General features: G+C 41.5%; 1 protein-coding gene across 1 annotated transcript; it reads left to right on the top strand.

Annotated features, from left to right (window-relative positions):
* Positions 1-1,753: 1,753 nt before the first annotated feature.
* On the top strand, positions 1,754-17,139 carry LOC110070804 (CD209 antigen-like protein D). Its single transcript, XM_072990343.2, has 7 exons — positions 1,754-1,912; positions 6,331-6,447; positions 11,291-11,407; positions 13,628-13,855; positions 14,787-14,938; positions 15,531-15,637; positions 16,834-17,139. The coding sequence occupies exons 1-7, from the start codon at positions 1,813-1,815 to the stop codon at positions 16,970-16,972; spliced, it is 960 nt and encodes a 319-aa protein (XP_072846444.2). The 5' UTR covers positions 1,754-1,812; the 3' UTR covers positions 16,973-17,139.

Raw genomic sequence — 17,139 nt, 5'->3', positions numbered from 1 at the left:
ATACCGTATCAAATCACCATATGCCCCTAATATTATTATCATTATTGAATCTGCATATATAATTGAACTGCTGAGTTATATATAAGGCTCTGATAATAAAAGCTGTCTCATAAAATCACCCAGTTTGGTAGACTACTTTATGTGCGCCTCTCTCTTTTCAGCTATAATCCATAGTGCAGGTTCTCTGTCTGCAAACACTTTTGTATCTCTAAGATTAATCTTCAGGGCTAAGTGATCACACTCTGTGTGACAATCCACTTTAAAATCAGATACTGTATTAATCCCACCAGATCATTCGAGCTCATGACATAATGGTTGAGAGTCCTAAAGTTGAGATGAATATGAATTCCCCTGGCATATCTCCCATCACGCTCCTGTTAATTAAAGTCAGATCTAAATTATTAATTATGTGCAAAAGGCACAAACCAGCATAGTCACATAGTTATCCTTCATCTTCTTCTATGATTCTTCTGAAGGAGAAGTAGGAAAGATAGAGAAAGATCAGAGTGAACCATTCCCTTAAACAGAAGTGTTGGAGAAAGAGGGAGAGAAAGGAGAGGGAAGTAATAGAAAAGGAAGGATTGGTTGTAGAAGAAAGTGAAGGAAAGGAATTGAAGGAGAAAAAAGTAAAAGTAGAAATCTGTTTGGTAGAGGAAGGAAAGGAGAAAGAGGGGGAGGAGTTACCTCTACCAGTGTGGGAGGAGGATATAAAGGATCAAGAGAGAAGGAGAGTTTTGGGTGTACCGCAGAGAAAGATAAGGAAAGATGAAGGAAGGGAGAGAGTGAGGAAGGACCCAGATCTAAAGGAGGAAAAAACAGCAGTAACAGGGACACAAGAATGGACAGTGGTGGTCTTTCCTCAGGATAAGGTCATTGGAGGAAGATAATCAGACCGGATCCAACCTTCAATCAACTACCACGCGAGGGAGACTGGGCCAGACATCCTGATTGTGGCACAATATGCACAGTGTGGAGTGCTCCATTGAGGAAGCCCACGGACAAGGAGCAGTTTGGACCAGCCCCTCAATGAACTCTCCTAATTTACAGTTTGGACTTTTATTTTCACCCTATCAACAATTAACTAACCTTAGTTGTTTTGATCCTGTTGAAGTAATTGTTGAATCACCAAATGTTAGAGCAAATAAATCTGTTAATCCTTCAAAAGAATCTCAGTGGTTATTTCCTGCCAAAAAGGAGGAACTGCCCCAGTCTTCTAATGAACTCAATCACAATTCTCCACAAAGGAATGTCACGTAGGTTCTGGCCCTTTCTCCAGGCCCCATGCCACATGGTCTCTTTGCTTTGCTTTAGTCTTAAAATAGCACCCTAGCTACATGGAAATTCTCTACAACAACAGTCCCTGAAATAATCCTTTTTGTCTGCGACAGGTATAATTCATATTAATAAACAAAAACATATTCAATGGTTGTTGTGGGTTTTTCGGGCTCTTTGGCCGTGTTCTGAAGGTTGTTCTTCCTAACGTTTCGCCAGTCTCTGTGGCCGGCATCTTCAGAGGACAGCACTCTGTGCTCTGGTGTAGTTGGCTTGGGAGTGGATACATTAAACACATATTTAATTTGCTAAAAATGTCAACTCTAATTAAGTATTTGGCTCAGGTGTAGCTAAATCACAGCTTGTGCTCCATCATATTGACTCTTGGCACACACACCCAAGGAACTGAAACAAAAGATAATGAAACAAATAAAAGACCAACAGAGAAATGAAATCTGAATGCCATGAGAAGAGGAGGAATACTTCTATTTTAATCTTGCTAGAAGAGGTCCACTCCTTTCACAAGTGTGCGCACGGGCCATGTATGATGACACAGAAGCATCCAGCAAGGGAGAGGATCTGTGTGGGACTTCCCGTCCTCTCCCTCCTAAACCCACAGAGAAGACTGAAAATGTGGAAGGTAATTTCTATCTATCTATCTATCTATCTATCTATCTATCTATCTATCTATCTATCTATCTATCTATCTATCTATCTATCTATCTATCTATCTATCTATCTATCTATCTATCTATCTATCTATCTATCTATCTATCTATTTATTTATTTATTTATTTATTTATTTATTTGATTTATACCCCGCCTCTCTAGACCAAAGAATTATACTAGGGAGGGAAGTATATGATATCTAATGAAGTGTCCAAGGTAGGAAGGCTGCAATGGTGTAGTGTGATGTTGTGTAATCTGACAAATTTGTATTCCCTCTGCAGGAAAAATGTACATAAAGCAGAATTAGAAGCTGAAGGACTAAGGTTTGCACATTTGATCTTTAGGATTAAGAGGAAAGTTGGAAGTGATGGTGGATTGAAGGGGAAAACTTCTGGAGGTTGTTTGATTTGTTCTCACACATATGGGAGGAAACCAAAGGTACCTTTATGAAGTAATTGCCAAAGCAGAAGCTGAATTAGGCTGTTAAAACAATAACAAAGAGTCTTGAGCCACCTTATGACTTTTTATTTGTCATAAGTTTCCACGGACTGTAGTTGACCTCAGAGGTATCTGAAGAACTGGCTTGCAGTCTGTGAAAGCTTATTCCAAATAAATTATGTTAATTTTAATACGTCATTGGGTTCTTTCTGTCTGTGTGTTAACATGGCATCATGCCACATCTGATTTACAGAGACCCTACTAGGGATTTCAAAGTAATAGAAATGTTTAAGGAGTGGTTTTATCAGTGCCACACACATACACCCCTTTGCGTTTCCCTAGCCAAGTGGGGATTCAAACCCAGGCCTCTTATTTGAACTGTAAGTCCTGTAATTCCCAGCCGGCATTATGGAAGCTATGAGGGGGTACTGATAAGTATTGAGTTTTTCCCAGAAAAAATTGAGCTAGGAAGCTGTAACTGCCACACTATTCTACATATTCCCCCAGGAAGTCAATGCACTTGCAACATCAGTCCTGCAGCTTCTTAAGTCCCTGCAAATAAAATTCTTCCAACTGCTGGTGTAACCACTCATTTGCAGCATTAGTTGCCTCCAGAACACTCCCAAATTGTTGTCCCTTTAGGTGTTTTTCGAGTTTGGGGAACAGACAATAGTCAGAAGGAGCCAGTTCAGGAGAATAGGGTGGATGGGGCATCACTTGAAAGCCTAAGGACGTCAGTTTTGCCATTGTTTCACCTGCAGTGTGTGACGAGGCATTGTCATGCAACAGGATGACACCTTTGGAGAGCTTTCTTCAATGTTTTTCCTTGATGTTTTGCCTCAACTTCATCAATAAAGCACAGCAATATTTTGCATTGATGGTTTAACCCTGTTGGAGGTAGTCCACCAGCAGAACTCCTGTCTTATCCCAAAAAACTATTGCCATTTGCTTCTGCACTGACCTTTTCACTCAGAACTTCTTAGGCCTGGGGGAACCACTGTGCCTCCATTCCTCAGACTGTTCCTTCACCTCAGGATCATAACAGTAGATCCATGGGAGTTGCAGTTCAAAAGCATCCGAGTAACAAAGGTTAAGAACCACTGGTCAAAAGTATGGAGATCCACTTTGCTGCCAGCTTTCTCATTTCCAAGTCATTGTGGATAATGGCACTAATTTCTCATGTGATATTCTCAGATATATAGCAATACTTTTGGCTGATAGTTGGCAGTCCTCCATGATCATGTCATGGATGTTTTTCACATTTGCAGGCACAGAGACAGAAGCAGGCCTTTCACTGGGTTTCTCACTTTCAACACCAAAATAGCCAGTTTTAAAATTGATAACCCAACGTTTAACTGTTGCATATGAAGGGCTACTGTCACCCATAGTTTGTGACATTTCATCATGGATCTGCTTTGCACCTTTCCCTTGGAGAAACAGGAACTTGATTATAGTCCTATGCTCTTCCACACTGAACTTTTCTGGAGGTGCTACCATGTTCACTTAGGATCGGAAAATGAAAGTTAAGTTAAAATCATAGGTAGCTGATTTTTGCACCATTGAATACAGACAAATTGGCCAACACACCCTGTAATTTATAGGTTCCTAGCTCATTTTTTTCTGGGAAAGGGTCAATACTTATCAGCACCTCCTCATACCATCCAAAAAATAATATTGTCAAGCTTAGGGGGGACTACAGCCTAAATTGGATGGCTAGATGCAAAAAGGACAGATCACCTACACCATAGATGGTCATGCAAAAGAGGAAAATTAATCAGGTTTACATTCCATAAAAAGCTACACCTGTTGAAATGGCTGCTTGTCATTCAGAAAGAACTGGCTGAAAAGCTGACAATAATATTCAGCATTTACATTACCATATATTAGATTTAAAACACTTCACATACATCAGCTGAGTACATTGCAATATCCCTTTAAGATTGGTTAGTACTCTCGTCTCCACAGTGTAGGCCAGGAGGCAAAAGCTGGGAGGAAACAAAACACATCAGGAGACCTACAGTGTATCTACAGAGAAACAGACCACTTTCCTTGTCACAGCTTCTTTCAACGAAATGGTGGGATCTGCAGTATAATCAGGTGATGGCAAGAACTCGAGTGCACTGAACTCCTGGCCCTCAGCAGAGCCTTCCATGTACGTCACCAAGCAACAAATCCCAGGACTCCGAATGTTAAAGTCATCGAAATTAAAGTGACATCAAGTTACTATAAATCCGCGGTGTTGATACAGCCCTATCTTGCTCCCAACAGAGATGACGTTTTGCTCCAGGGGGCTTGATCGCTCATAGCTCAGATTCTTAATCGATGTGCTGTAGCACCCGTGGTGCAGAATGTCAGCAAATATCTCCGTCATCAGTTGTCCCATTTCTTTTCACCCAGCCGTTCCCACACCAGTGCCTCCTAGTTATCCTCCGGCGTGAAACCAGTGCATGCCTGGAAAGATCGGAAGATGCATAGCTGGGGGATGTGGGAAATTAAAGAAAGGCTTCAACTTCTTTCAGAAGAGCTGCCACTTGCCAGCTGGCCAAAAACCTCTTGGCCTCACCAGCTTCTCCATTTTCTTGCTTCTCCAAGCTTTCTAGTCCATTTTGAAAAACATTTTACTTTGTTTCTTAAAACACTGCTCATCCTTGTGGTAGAATAGGAGAGACAGGAAGTATGTTTGAACATACCAGCTAGCGAATTTGAATTCTGTAGGTCAGTGGCTCTTAACCTTGGGTTACTCAGGTGTTTTTGAACTGCAACTCCCAGAAACCCCAGCCAGCACAGCTGGTGGTGAAGGCTTCTGGGAGTTGCAGTCCAAAAACACCTGAGTAACCCAAGGTTAAGAACCACTGCTCTAGGTTCTTCCCCTTTAATGCTGCATTTAACCCTATGTACAGGGCTCTAGTGGTGTTACCTTAGATATCCATTTTCTAGACATTGCTTGTGACTCCACAGGGATGTGGTCCCCGCAAGCCAACTGAATGGAATCATGCATAATTTCCCTATAGCAGCACTAGGATAAAAGGATAATATATAAACATACATAACAAGTGTGGTCAGGCAGTTATGGAATTGAACTAATAGGTGGCCTGTGACCAGGGAGGTGAAGCCTCCCCCCAACCTCCAAGCCGTCCTGGGCACTAACTCCATTTCTGTTAGATAGGCAATCTTTCCTGTAGGATCACATTTATGAGAAAACAATGCTGCTAGTTTCTAGCAAAGTGCTGCTTATACACGGCCCCACAGTGCTTAAAGCACTCTTGGGGGGGGGCTTATAATATAAATATGCAGGCTACACATTGTTCCTGCCCCCACCCCCAAGAGCTGGGTACTCCATTTACTGATCTTGGGAGGCTGGAAGGCTGAGTGAACCTCGAGCCAACTACCTGAATCCATTGGGATTGAATGCTGGTTGTGAGCAGAGTTTTTGACTGCAGTATTGCAGTGTAACCACTGTGTCACAAGCTTCAATGAGAAGTTATCTGTAGGCTGGACAAAACAGCCAGAGATCAAGACATCATCAATTTTTCTCCCACCCATCCCTCTTCTCAGAGGCATTTTGTAGGTTACCCACACTCCCCTGAGGCAGGGCCCAAAATTTCCCATGGATAACTAAAAGAAAGATAAAATTTAGGCTTTCAAAGAAGGGAACAGAAAAGGATGAGGACATGTTGTCACTTGTTAACCTAATACTCACCAGTAGATTTCTTCCTGGAGTAAAACCCTAGGTGCTCTATCCTAGTTACATCCCTGAAGCCAACTAAAAGAAAGCAGGAGGGGCAAGTTAGAAACTGGCATTGGATTTGAAACATTCAAGTCCCACACGTGTGCCATTTGGACAGCAAAAGTAAGGGGAAGCTGAGTTCATCTTCCTATGTGGTAGTGAGGATCTTTTCCTGCAGATCCGTGTACATTCCTGATGTTATCTTCTTCCTTTCCCCCATCTAGATGAGTATGAAAATTACAGCGAGGAAAGTGACTATGATAAAATTGAACTTCCTTATGAAAGGGAAGAGCCAAAGGAAGTGCTTGAACCACCAAACTCTGGTAGGAAGTTTGTCACAGGTAAGAAGCTGGATTGTTTGACGGTTGCTGCCCTCTGCTGGTTGTCATATGCATGGGAAAGCCACACAGTAATGTGGTCAACCACATCTGGAAGTCCATGTGTTGCCTATTATAGAATAATAGAAAAGTGAGGTTGGAAGGGGCCTACACGGCCATCAAGTCCAACCCCCTGCTCAATGCAGAAATATAATCAGAACATATCTGCCAGTTGATTATTTCAGTTTTTCTTGAATGCCTCCAGTGTTGGAGCTCTCACCAAATCCCGAGGTAACTGGTTCCATTGTCATACTGCTCTAACAGTTAGGAAGTTTTTCCTGATATTTCCCTGAAATCTCACTTCCTTTAACTTGAGCCCACTGTTGTGTGTCCTGCACTCTGGGATGATCGAAAACAGATCTTGCCACTCCCTCTCTGAATGACAGCCTTTCAAATATTTGAAAAGTACTATCATATCACCACTCAGTCTTCTTTTCTCAAGGTTAAACATGCCTAATTCTTTTAGCCTTTCCTCATAAGGCTTGGTTTCCAGCTCCCTGATCATCCTTGTCACCCTCCTCTGAACTTGTTCCGATTTGTTAGCATCCTTCTTGAAGTGCGGTGTCCAGAACTGGACACAATACTCGAGGTGAGGCCTAACCAGTGCTGAATAGAGGGGGACTAGCACCTCGCAGGATTTGGAAACTATACTTCTATTAATGCAGCCTAAAATAGCATTTGCCTTTTTTGTAGCCACATCACACAGTTGGCTCATATTTAGCTTGTGATCTATGACAATTCCAAGATCCTTCTCCCTTGTTGTTTTGCTGAGCCAGGTATCCCCCATCTTCTAACTGTGCAATTGGTTTCTTTTTCTGAGGTGCAGTACCTGGCACTTATCCCTGTTGAATGAATTTCATTTTTGTTTTTGGCCCAGTGCTGCATCCTATCAAGGTCATTTTGAATTTTGTTTCTGTCTTCTAGGGTATTAGCAATTCCGCCCAATTTGGTATCATCTGCAAATTTGAACAGCATTCCCTGCACTCTCTCATCCAAGTCATTAATAAAAATATTAAGGAGCACCAGGCCCAGGACTGAGCCTTGGGGAACCCCACGTGTTACCTCTTCCCAGTTACATAAGGACCCATTAATCATCACTTTCTGAGTACGATTCTGTAGCCAATTATGTATCCACCTGACACTTGATCCATCTAGCCCACACCTAGTTAGCTTGCTAATCAGGATATCATGGGGCACTTCCACAAAAGCTTAGCTGAAGTCAAGATATACTATGTCTACAGCATTCCTTCTGTCTATGATGGAGCTGACCTGATCAAAAAATGAGATCAAATTAGTTTGGCAGGATTTGTTCTTGACAAATTTGTGTTGACTTCCAGTTATTATTGCATTGTTTTCTAGGTGCTTGCACAATGACTGCTTTACGATCTGTTCCAGAATTTTCCTGGGATTGATGTCAGGCTGACTGTCCTGTAGTTCCCAGGTTCTCTTTTTTGCCCTTTTTGAAGATAGGGACAACATTAGCCCTCCTCCAATCCTCTGGAACCTCACCCATTCCCCATGATTTCAAGGAAATAACGGATAGCAGCTCTGAGAGTTCTTCAGACAGTTCCTTCAGTACTCTTGGATGCAGTTCATCCAGCCCTGGAGATTTGAACTCATTGAGGGTGGTAAGGTATTCCTTGATTATTTGGTTAGCAATCTCCAGCGGTAATCCTGTTCTCCCCACTTGCACTTCCAATTTGTTTGGAAGTTATAGTCTGTCTTGTGGGAAAAGACAGAACTAAAATAGGAATTGAGCACCTCTGCCTTTTCTTTGTCCTCTGTTACGATTTTTCCATCTCCGTTGTGGAGCTGTGCCACTATGTCTTTTGTTTGTCTTTTGCTACTCACATACCTGAAGAATGTTTTTTAATGGCATTTAGTGTCTCTGGATAACCTTTGCTCATTCTCAGCTTTTGCCCTCCTAATGCCATCCCTACATTTCTTTGCTACATGCCTGTACTCATCCTTGGTGGCCTGGCCTTCTTTCCACTTCCTGTACATGTTCTTCTTTGGTTTCTAGGTCATCCCTGAACTTTTTGTGAAGCCACACTGGCCTTCTTTGGCACCTCCCACCTTTTCTTCTTTTTGGAATTGTTTGTAGTTTTGCCTTTAGAATTCCTTTTTAAAGAAGCTCCCACCATTCTTGGACTCCTTTTGTGGTTAGAATCTCCTGCCATGGGACCTTACTCATCCTTGTTCTGAGATTATTAAAACTGGCTTTTTAAAAATCCAGCAGATGTGTGCGGCTACACTCTGCTTTCATTTCCTTTGAAATCAAGAATTCTAGAACGACATGGGTCACTCTTGCCTAGAGTTCCCCTTACTGCTACTTCCCCCACCAAGTCATCTCTGTTGGTCAGAATCAAGTCAAGGATAGCAAATCCTCTAGTTTCTTTTTCCACTTTTTAAGGAGAAAATTATAAGCTACACAAACCAGAAATTTCTCGGAAGGGCCATACTTGGCAGAATTTGCTTCCCAACATATATCTGGATAATTGAAAACTCCCATCACTACTACATTGTGTCTCTTTGAAAACCCTGCAATTTGTTTTTCAAACATTTCATCTGCTTCCTCTCTTTGATTGGGCAGGCAGTAGCAGACTCCAACTACCAGGTTCCTTTTGTTTTTTGCCCCAGCCAGATTGATCCAGATGCTCTTGATGGGACAGCCAATCTCCTCCTCCTGTATTTCTGTACAGGAACGTGTATTTTTGACATATACTGCAACTCCACCTTCCTTTTTATTCTATTCTTTTGATCAGTTTATATCCCTCAATTGCTGTATTCCAGCTATGGGAGTCATCCCACCAAGTTTCAGTTATTCCATCAAGTCATACTTACCCTCCTGAATTGAAATTTCCAGTTCTTCTTGTTTGTTTCCCATACTCCTGGCATTCGTATACAGACACCAGAAGGTTTGTGATTTGTGGCCTGTTTGTCTTTGTACATTTTTATTAATATGATTATGATTATTGTTATGATTATTATTGTGATTATTTTTGTTCATGTTATTATTGTTGCCATTTTGATCACTTTGGTCCATTCCCCTTATTGTGTGTAAGGCTTCATCTACCCTTAACTCTGTGCTTGCATCTCCCTCCCCTTTCCAATTCAGTTTAAATTCCTCCTGATGAAGTTCTTCATGCTGTGCCCAAACACATTCTTCCCAGTCATTGTTAGGTGCTTCCAGGAAGCTTAGCCTGTGGTCCCAAAAACCAAATCCCTCGTTGACACCGCCTTCATAGCCAGTCATTCACCCAGAGGATCTTCCTTTCTCTTTCGATTCCTCTTCCGAGCACCGGTAGGATGGATGAAAAAAAGATCTTGGCCCCAAAGTCCTTTCCTTCACAGAGCTTCAAAGTCAGACGTGATTTCTCGGTCGCTCCTCTTGGCTGCGTCGTTTGTTCCCACCTGGACCAGAAGAAAGGGATGTGTATCTGGAGGTTTCATGAGTGATGGCAATCCTTCCATCACATCCCTTATCCATCCCCCAGGGAGACAGCATACCTGGCGGGTCCGTGGATCCTTCCGGCATATTTCAGTCTCAATTCCACGTATCAGGGAGTCCCCTACTTACAGCTACTCTCCTCTTCTTTTTGTAGGGTGTGGGTTCAGCAACTTTATTCTGCTGCACTTCAGCCCTACTCATGTCCTCCTGTGGGGTCTCCTGTCCAACAGATTCTTCTTCAAGTAACTGAAAGCTGTTTTGTAGTTCCACCGGGAAAGAGTGTCTTCTCCTTTTTTTGCTCCTAACTGTGATTCTTTTCCATGGTGGTTCCTCCACTATGTTTGTAGCCTCTACAGCATTTTCCTCCACTGCAATGTTTCGTTTTTCTTCCATCAGCAGTGCCCCCTCTGACAGCTGCTGCTGCTCAAGAGTTCTATCAATGTAGGCTTCATCTTCCCTTATACCCTAGAGTGTGGCTACTCACTGCTCACAGGTCTCGGACTTTCTCTTCTAACAGTGCCACCGGTTTACATGTATACAGCATCTTACACTCAGGACCAAAGACAAACATAGCACAAACTTTGCAGGTAACCACAGCCAAATTGTCTTCACCCTCCATAATCCCTTATACAGTGGTGCCTCGCAAGACGAGCACCCCATTTAACGACGAGATCGCATTACGACGAACTTTTTGCAATAGCAAAAGCGATTGCTTTACAATGGTTTCAATGGGGGAATTTCGCTTTGCGATGATCGGTTCCCTGCTTCGGGAACCGATTCTCGCAAAACGACAATTTTCGGCCAGATGATCGGCGGTTTCAAAATGGCCGTCGGGTTAAAAAAAAAGGCTCCCCGCTCTTTTCTGGGACGGATTCCTTGCTGCACAGGCAGCAAAAATGGCCATGCTATGGAGGATCTTCGCTGGACTGTGAGTTTTAAGGCCATAGGAACACATTAATTGGGTTGTAATGCATTTATATGGGCTTTTTTATTTCGCATTACGACGTTTTCATTCTACAGCGATTTCGCTGGAACGAATTAATGTCGTAATGTGAGGCACCACTGTATCTTTTTTTTCTTTCAACTGTTTGTTTAGGATACCTGTCCCTCTTGTTTTGTTAGTTTAAATGTAGTTGTACAAATACTCAAAGGAACCTGAAAAAATTGTTATGGGTCTCCCCCGGCAAACTCCTGCAGCAAACTCTGTTTGCTATCCTGTTCGTGAGCTCCCTGGGTCTGCCTTTAGCTTTATTTGTCAGCTGTGCTTTGCCTGGAATCTAAAAGCCTAGTATTACTAATTGTTCCTGCATGTCTTTTGCTGTAGACCATTTCAAATACTGTCCTCTCTTCCTGCAGCTGAGTCAACCTTCATTGCAGCCCACTGGAAAATCTGCCGGAAGAAAACCCATACACTTGCATTATTGGTTCTTGTTGCTGTTTACCTCCTGATTGGTATCATTCTTCTTTCACAGAGTGAGTACAAGGGGCAGTGCTAAGCAGAATAATGGGCCATGCCATTCCAGCTGCAATTGATAAAAGTGGCATATGATAAAGGGGGGGGGGAGGGTTGACATGTACAGTAGTAGAATGGAGTAAACAAAAGAAGAAGAAGAAAAACTCCAAGCTTTTTATTTATCTTTGTTCTAGTTGCCTTCTCCTTCACCATTCTATCCATTTCTGCCAGCCCTCAGCCCTGTGCTCAATCAAACTAGCTGGTCACCCATCACTCAAGTCAGAAAATGAAGCACTGAGAAAGCAAAGAATTTCTACTCAAAACCCATCGCTCCAGAGCATGGTGGTAACCAGGCGGCGAGGGGGATGTGTTGGGTGTGGGTGCTGGAAGCATCTCCACGGCCCTCTCATGGAATGATTCAGTCTGTAGCTTCTGCCTAATGGTAGAACCAGTCCTGCCTTCTGTCTCCTCAATACTGGTGACATGAGATAGAAAAATGACACAAACCGAGTGATGCAGTTGACCCTGTTAAACAAATTAAGTGTCAAAAAGTGTCAGAAATTTGTTAACTATTTCCATTGCTGTTGCTGTACTTTTGCTTCCAAGGATGGAAAAAGATATTTGTGGGATTTGTTCCCTAATGCATTAAAGGAACCTGTTTGGCTTTGGATACACTGTGCAAGCTGGCTCGATGAAGTCGGGCGCCATTTGAAATTCCATCTGAGGCAACAGTACAATGGACTGGCTGGGCACATCGAAGGCTATTCAGTTGTCAGATGAATTTAAATGCCCAAGGAATGCAAAGACAATGGGATAGCTTGCAAGTACTGGGCCCATATTCTAAACTGTTAAAACATTGTGTTCTATTTAATTAATATTAAGCCGTGTAGCCAGCTGGATAGCTCAGTGAGTCAGGTATCTGACTGTGGAGCCAGAGTTTGGGAATTCAATTCCTCACTGTGCATCTTAGAAGAGCCAGCCTCTGAGGCCTTGGACAAGCTGCACAGTCTGGGGGAACACCTGGCAGAAGAGAATGGTAAACCACTTCTGAGTACTCTCTATGCAGAATGTGATGGAGTTGAAGCAGTATGGGATATGTAGTCAGAGAAATGTAAGATGGAGTCAGATAAGTTCTGTGTGAAGATGATTTGAGAGACATTGGAATGTGTTTTTTGACGTGCTAAGAGAGTGTTTTTCTGAAGACCAGTACAGTGTGGTTCAAGATAAAACTGAAGGTCAGACTAAGGAGCCCATGGAAGACTCAACATTCTGAGCTAATTGGAGAAGAGATAAAACACCTGGATTTTCATGGGAATTGAGGGAGGAGGAAGATGTTCTAGCCCCTCAAGGCTAATTGATTAACAGCCATGAAGTGTCAAGAAGAAGGGAGGAGTTAGTGAATCTAGAAAATGGACGATGGGTTATGTGGAAGAAGTTCAGAAGTTCTGTTCCATGATAATGGGAGAGAAAAATAACTTGATGGTATGAGTATGTGTCCTGAAGGAGAAAAAAATGTAAGTGGAGAGAAAGAAGGAGCTGGGGCTAGCCCACCTTAATAGTGTTTGTTATTTTAATGGGGATTAGTTATTTTATTTAACTGTAATAATCTTTGAATATGTTCCTTATGTTAAAGCTTGAGCAATATAAACTGATTCTATGAAACTCCATTTTTCTAATAAAAATTAATTATACAAATCCTTACAAAAGGACTGGTCTCTTGAACAGCAGGGTTTGGCTAAATCCAGGAGGTGGAGAGGGCACAAATTAGCTATCTTTAAGAGTCCTACCTAACTGAGCTGTTGTGAGTTCTAAGGAATCACAAAGCCCATGTGTCTGTACTTGCAAAGTACAGTACTGGGTAAAAGTAAAGTGTTATTTTAAGGTCAGACTTGTTCAAAGGGCTTACGCTACACCATGTCAGGTCTTGGGACTTGCCTCAGTGCAAAGGTGGTAGATAAGTGGCCTGTCGAACTCTCTGACCGAGTGCTAAGTACTCCTTAGGGAGATTGGGCACTGCAACCAGAAAAAGGGTCACCATAAGTCAGAATTGCCTTGACAGCACAGAATTAAAATTAAAATTATTTAATTGTGTTCTGGCTGTTCTGAAGTGATGAACCTCTCCCTTTGGCCCCCTCATCTCATTATTTCTTGTTCCAAAAATTGCTCAGGGCAGAACAGCAGCAACACTATGGGGCTTTGAGGGGGTGGCTCATGAAATGACATCTTTTTATCCTTTCCAGATGCTGCCATGTCGTCAGAGCTCAGGAAGCTGAATTTCAGCTTCATCCAAGAAAGTTGTAAAAATTCAACAGTCTCTTTAATAATTAAAGAATTAAGGAGTGCTTTTCTAACGGAATTTAAAACTTTACAAAAACATATTGATGAGAAAAATGAAGCAAGTGATAGAAAAGTGGAAGAAAAAATATCTCAACTAGAGTTAAAATTTCATTTGCAGCAAAATGTAAGGAGTAAGTATAAGAAAAGTCAAGCCAGCAACTTTCTTACTTACTTATCTGTTATATTTTTATCCCACCTTTCTTCTTACAAGGACCCAAGGCGGCTTACATTATTAAAAGACAATATTAAAGCTAACAACAGTGAGTTTACTGAAAAGCAAGGTACTTAGAATTAGGAAACACAGTCCTTGAGTCAAGGCAGACCAGGGCATCTCACAGGGAGAGTTGAAGAAATAACTTCCTGACCCCCATGTTTCAGGAAATGACAAGCGTCTGGTTGGTCCATCAGTCCTTCCTTCCTCAATAGATACACATGGCTACAAACATGTAGGTCTGAAAAAAAAAGCAAAACATGTTCTGGACAATGGAAAAATGTATCAAAATGCATGCACTAGGAAAAGAGCATAAAGCAATGCATATACAGTACAGTATTAGGAAATATTTGTATCAAAATACATTCCTTACGTGGAGGAAAGGGTCTTGCAATTTCTTAACAGATCTGGACAAGACAAGAATGCTGATTGGTTTCTGAAACATGCAACAGAAATGAAACTCAGGTTTGCACACCCCTGGCTTGAAATAGGAAAAAAACATGTTTATATGGATGATGAGATTATGGGAATTCAGAATTATTTAGAACCTATTGTTGTACCCATTTCCACCACTCCTGACCCACAAAGTTCACACTTTTTCGGGGGTGCTATATTTGATTCTCATAATTAAAGGAAGTGGATGGGAAGAAATTGCTGAACACACTTTTCTCTAGCTTACATCATGGCTAGTTTAGGCCTGAGCAGCTAAGGTATTATTACGTTCCTGGGACCAAGTTATACCAATTACAGTAACTGCAATTCAGCAATTAACTGAAACAAGGAAGTGTCGGTCACATCAGTCCCCCCACTATTATGTGACAGATCATATATATACACTTGGCTTCTTTCAGATGCCTGTTGGAGACCTGACTCTCTATCCTGGCAAGAATTTCACGGCAGTTGCTACTACTTCTCAGAAACTGCAGAAAAATGGACAGATGCCAAAAAATTATGTGCATTGAGTAACTCTCACTTGATCATTATTAACAGCAGAAAGGAGCAGGTAAAGGACATTTTTGGTGATATTCTCTCTTTATAGAACCTTCTTTAGGCTTTGTTCCATTATACCCCACATCTTTCATTTTGTCTGCCTGCTTACACATGCAGAATCTAAAGACAGAAATACAAATATCACCACTCTGGTTGCTGGTAATGCCATTTCTTAATTCATTATTTAAATCACTTCTAATTTCGGCTGCAGTTCTATGCACTGGGGCGAGCAACGCGTAACCCGCGATCACTGATAGAACTGAGGGTGGCAATTTTAGGGGATTAAAGGCTCCCTCCTCCCATTTCTGAGGTCCTCAAACCTTCCCTAAATCAAAGGAAATGCTTAGGGAGCCTTGGAAATTTTAAATTAAAGATTACAATCCACATCTGATGATGTTGTCAGCCTTTGCAAGCACAGAGTAAGTTACTCAACAGGATTTCAGTAACAGAAGTAAGTTTTAAGACTAAAGAAAAGGTTTGAGAATGAGTATAATCAGTTGTGGTAGGAACTTCAAGGGCATGGATTTAACATGACAGGAAGCGGTCTCTGTTTCTCCTCACAGTTTTCATGTGCTTAGCATTTAAGAAGACATGTTTTGTCCTAGGATTTTGTGATTGGAAATATAAAGAGCGTATCAATGTGGCTTGGCCTAAATGATGTGCACACAGAGGGAACCTGGCACTGGATTGACGGCTCGATACCAACCCAAACGTATGTATATGGATACGTCCTGAGCTCTTTCTGGAAACTTGTGAAGAGAAGGCAGATCAGTATGGACACTATGAGGGATTTCAAAGGCTGATCCAGGACTCACAGGGCTAGAGGTTGGAATTTTGCTGAATTAGCTTCCTGGAACTATATATGTGCACCAGCATTAGCCTTTTTGAGCTGCAGAAGCAAGTATTTATTTATTAAATACTTAATTCTTAAAATAAAGAAATAAATATTTATGAGTTTGGGGTATGTTGTTTATATATTATGTTAGGAAATAGTGGGTGGGGGTTAGGGTTGATATTATATTGTAATGACTGCCCAGAGTAGTGGTCCTCTTAAGCTGCCAATAATTATAAGTGTCAATAATTAATTAATTAATTTTTGCTACCAATGTTTATTCACCTGCTCTGGCTAGTAGCATAACAAGTCCCAAATAATAAAATATTATGTAACAGCAATCAAACAGTAAAAGAGAAGAAACATGCAGCTGAGAATCTGGATCACATAAAAACAAGAGCTTAATAAAAAAAATTTCAACACACAATAGCAGGAGAACAAAATCAGCTTAAAAGGCTAAATGTGTTCTAAAGTGAAAATCTTTGTCTGCCAGCAGAATTTTTGTATGGAGTAGAAAAGGGTATACCAAATGATCAATAGTTCTGTATCTTCCTTAGCTTAGAAAAAAGACACTTAAAAGGGATGATGGAGGCATCTGAAATTACGCATGGTGTACAGAAAGCAGATAGAGGGCCTTTGTCTCGTTCTCACATAATTCTAGATCCAGGGGTCATTCATTGAAAACTAATGGTGGCTGGTTCAGGAAACACGAAAGGAAAAGTTCTTCCAACAGCATGTTGTCAAACTGTTAAATTTCACAAATGACAGTGACACAATTTGCAAGTTAGAAGGCTTTAAAAGGGGATTTGACACTCATATAGATAAAAAGATAGATGTTTCCACTCTTTGCACATGCTGGGGCCATTCCCCCCTTGACTGATTCTGTTCCATGCATTGCTTCGGGGGGGGGGGCACATGAAGATCCGAATTACATAGCTTGGTCTGTGAACAGATAACCCCAACTTTTTCTTCCCCACAATTCTATACTGTATACCGTAGGTAGAAGACTGTCAGAGAATTCAGCAAGTCCTTTGGGCCAGGATTTCACAATTCTTTGCTTAATTATCTCTTCTTAGATACTGGAGAGTTGGTGAGCCAAATAATGATGGTGATGAAGACTGTGCTGCTCTGTACAACAATGGAAAATGGAATGACATTTCCTGTGATGTACAAGTCCACTACGGTTGTGAGAGGGAAGTTTGTGTGAACAACTGAGAAACAAAGAGTGAATCTCTCTATGGGAAATCCCTGAAGAATGTTGTACGTGGCTCTCTTCTTCAAATTTAGTTTGTCAACTGTAAATTATTGCTGCTCAAGGCCATCATTAGTGCTGTATTGGATGTCTAAATGTATCTGATTTAGTGCAACTTGTAGAGATTTCC

This window comes from Pogona vitticeps, chromosome 2, assembly GCF_051106095.1.
Source record: "Pogona vitticeps strain Pit_001003342236 chromosome 2, PviZW2.1, whole genome shotgun sequence".
NCBI classification, from domain to species: Eukaryota; Metazoa; Chordata; class Lepidosauria; order Squamata; family Agamidae; genus Pogona; species Pogona vitticeps.
Note: the sequence above shows the minus strand (reverse complement) of the source record. Positions and strands in the feature narration are given on the sequence as shown.

Excerpts from the sequence above, each read along its gene's own strand:
- LOC110070804 (XM_072990343.2), top strand. The coding sequence starts at position 1,813 with ATGTATGATGACACAGAAGCATCCAGCAAGGGAGAGGATCTGTGTGGG. Across the intron at positions 11,408-13,627 it reads TATCATTCTTCTTTCACAGA|ATGCTGCCATGTCGTCAGAG; the intron begins GTGAGTACAAGG and ends TATCCTTTCCAG. Across the intron at positions 14,939-15,530 it reads TTAACAGCAGAAAGGAGCAG|GATTTTGTGATTGGAAATAT; the intron begins GTAAAGGACATT and ends GTTTTGTCCTAG.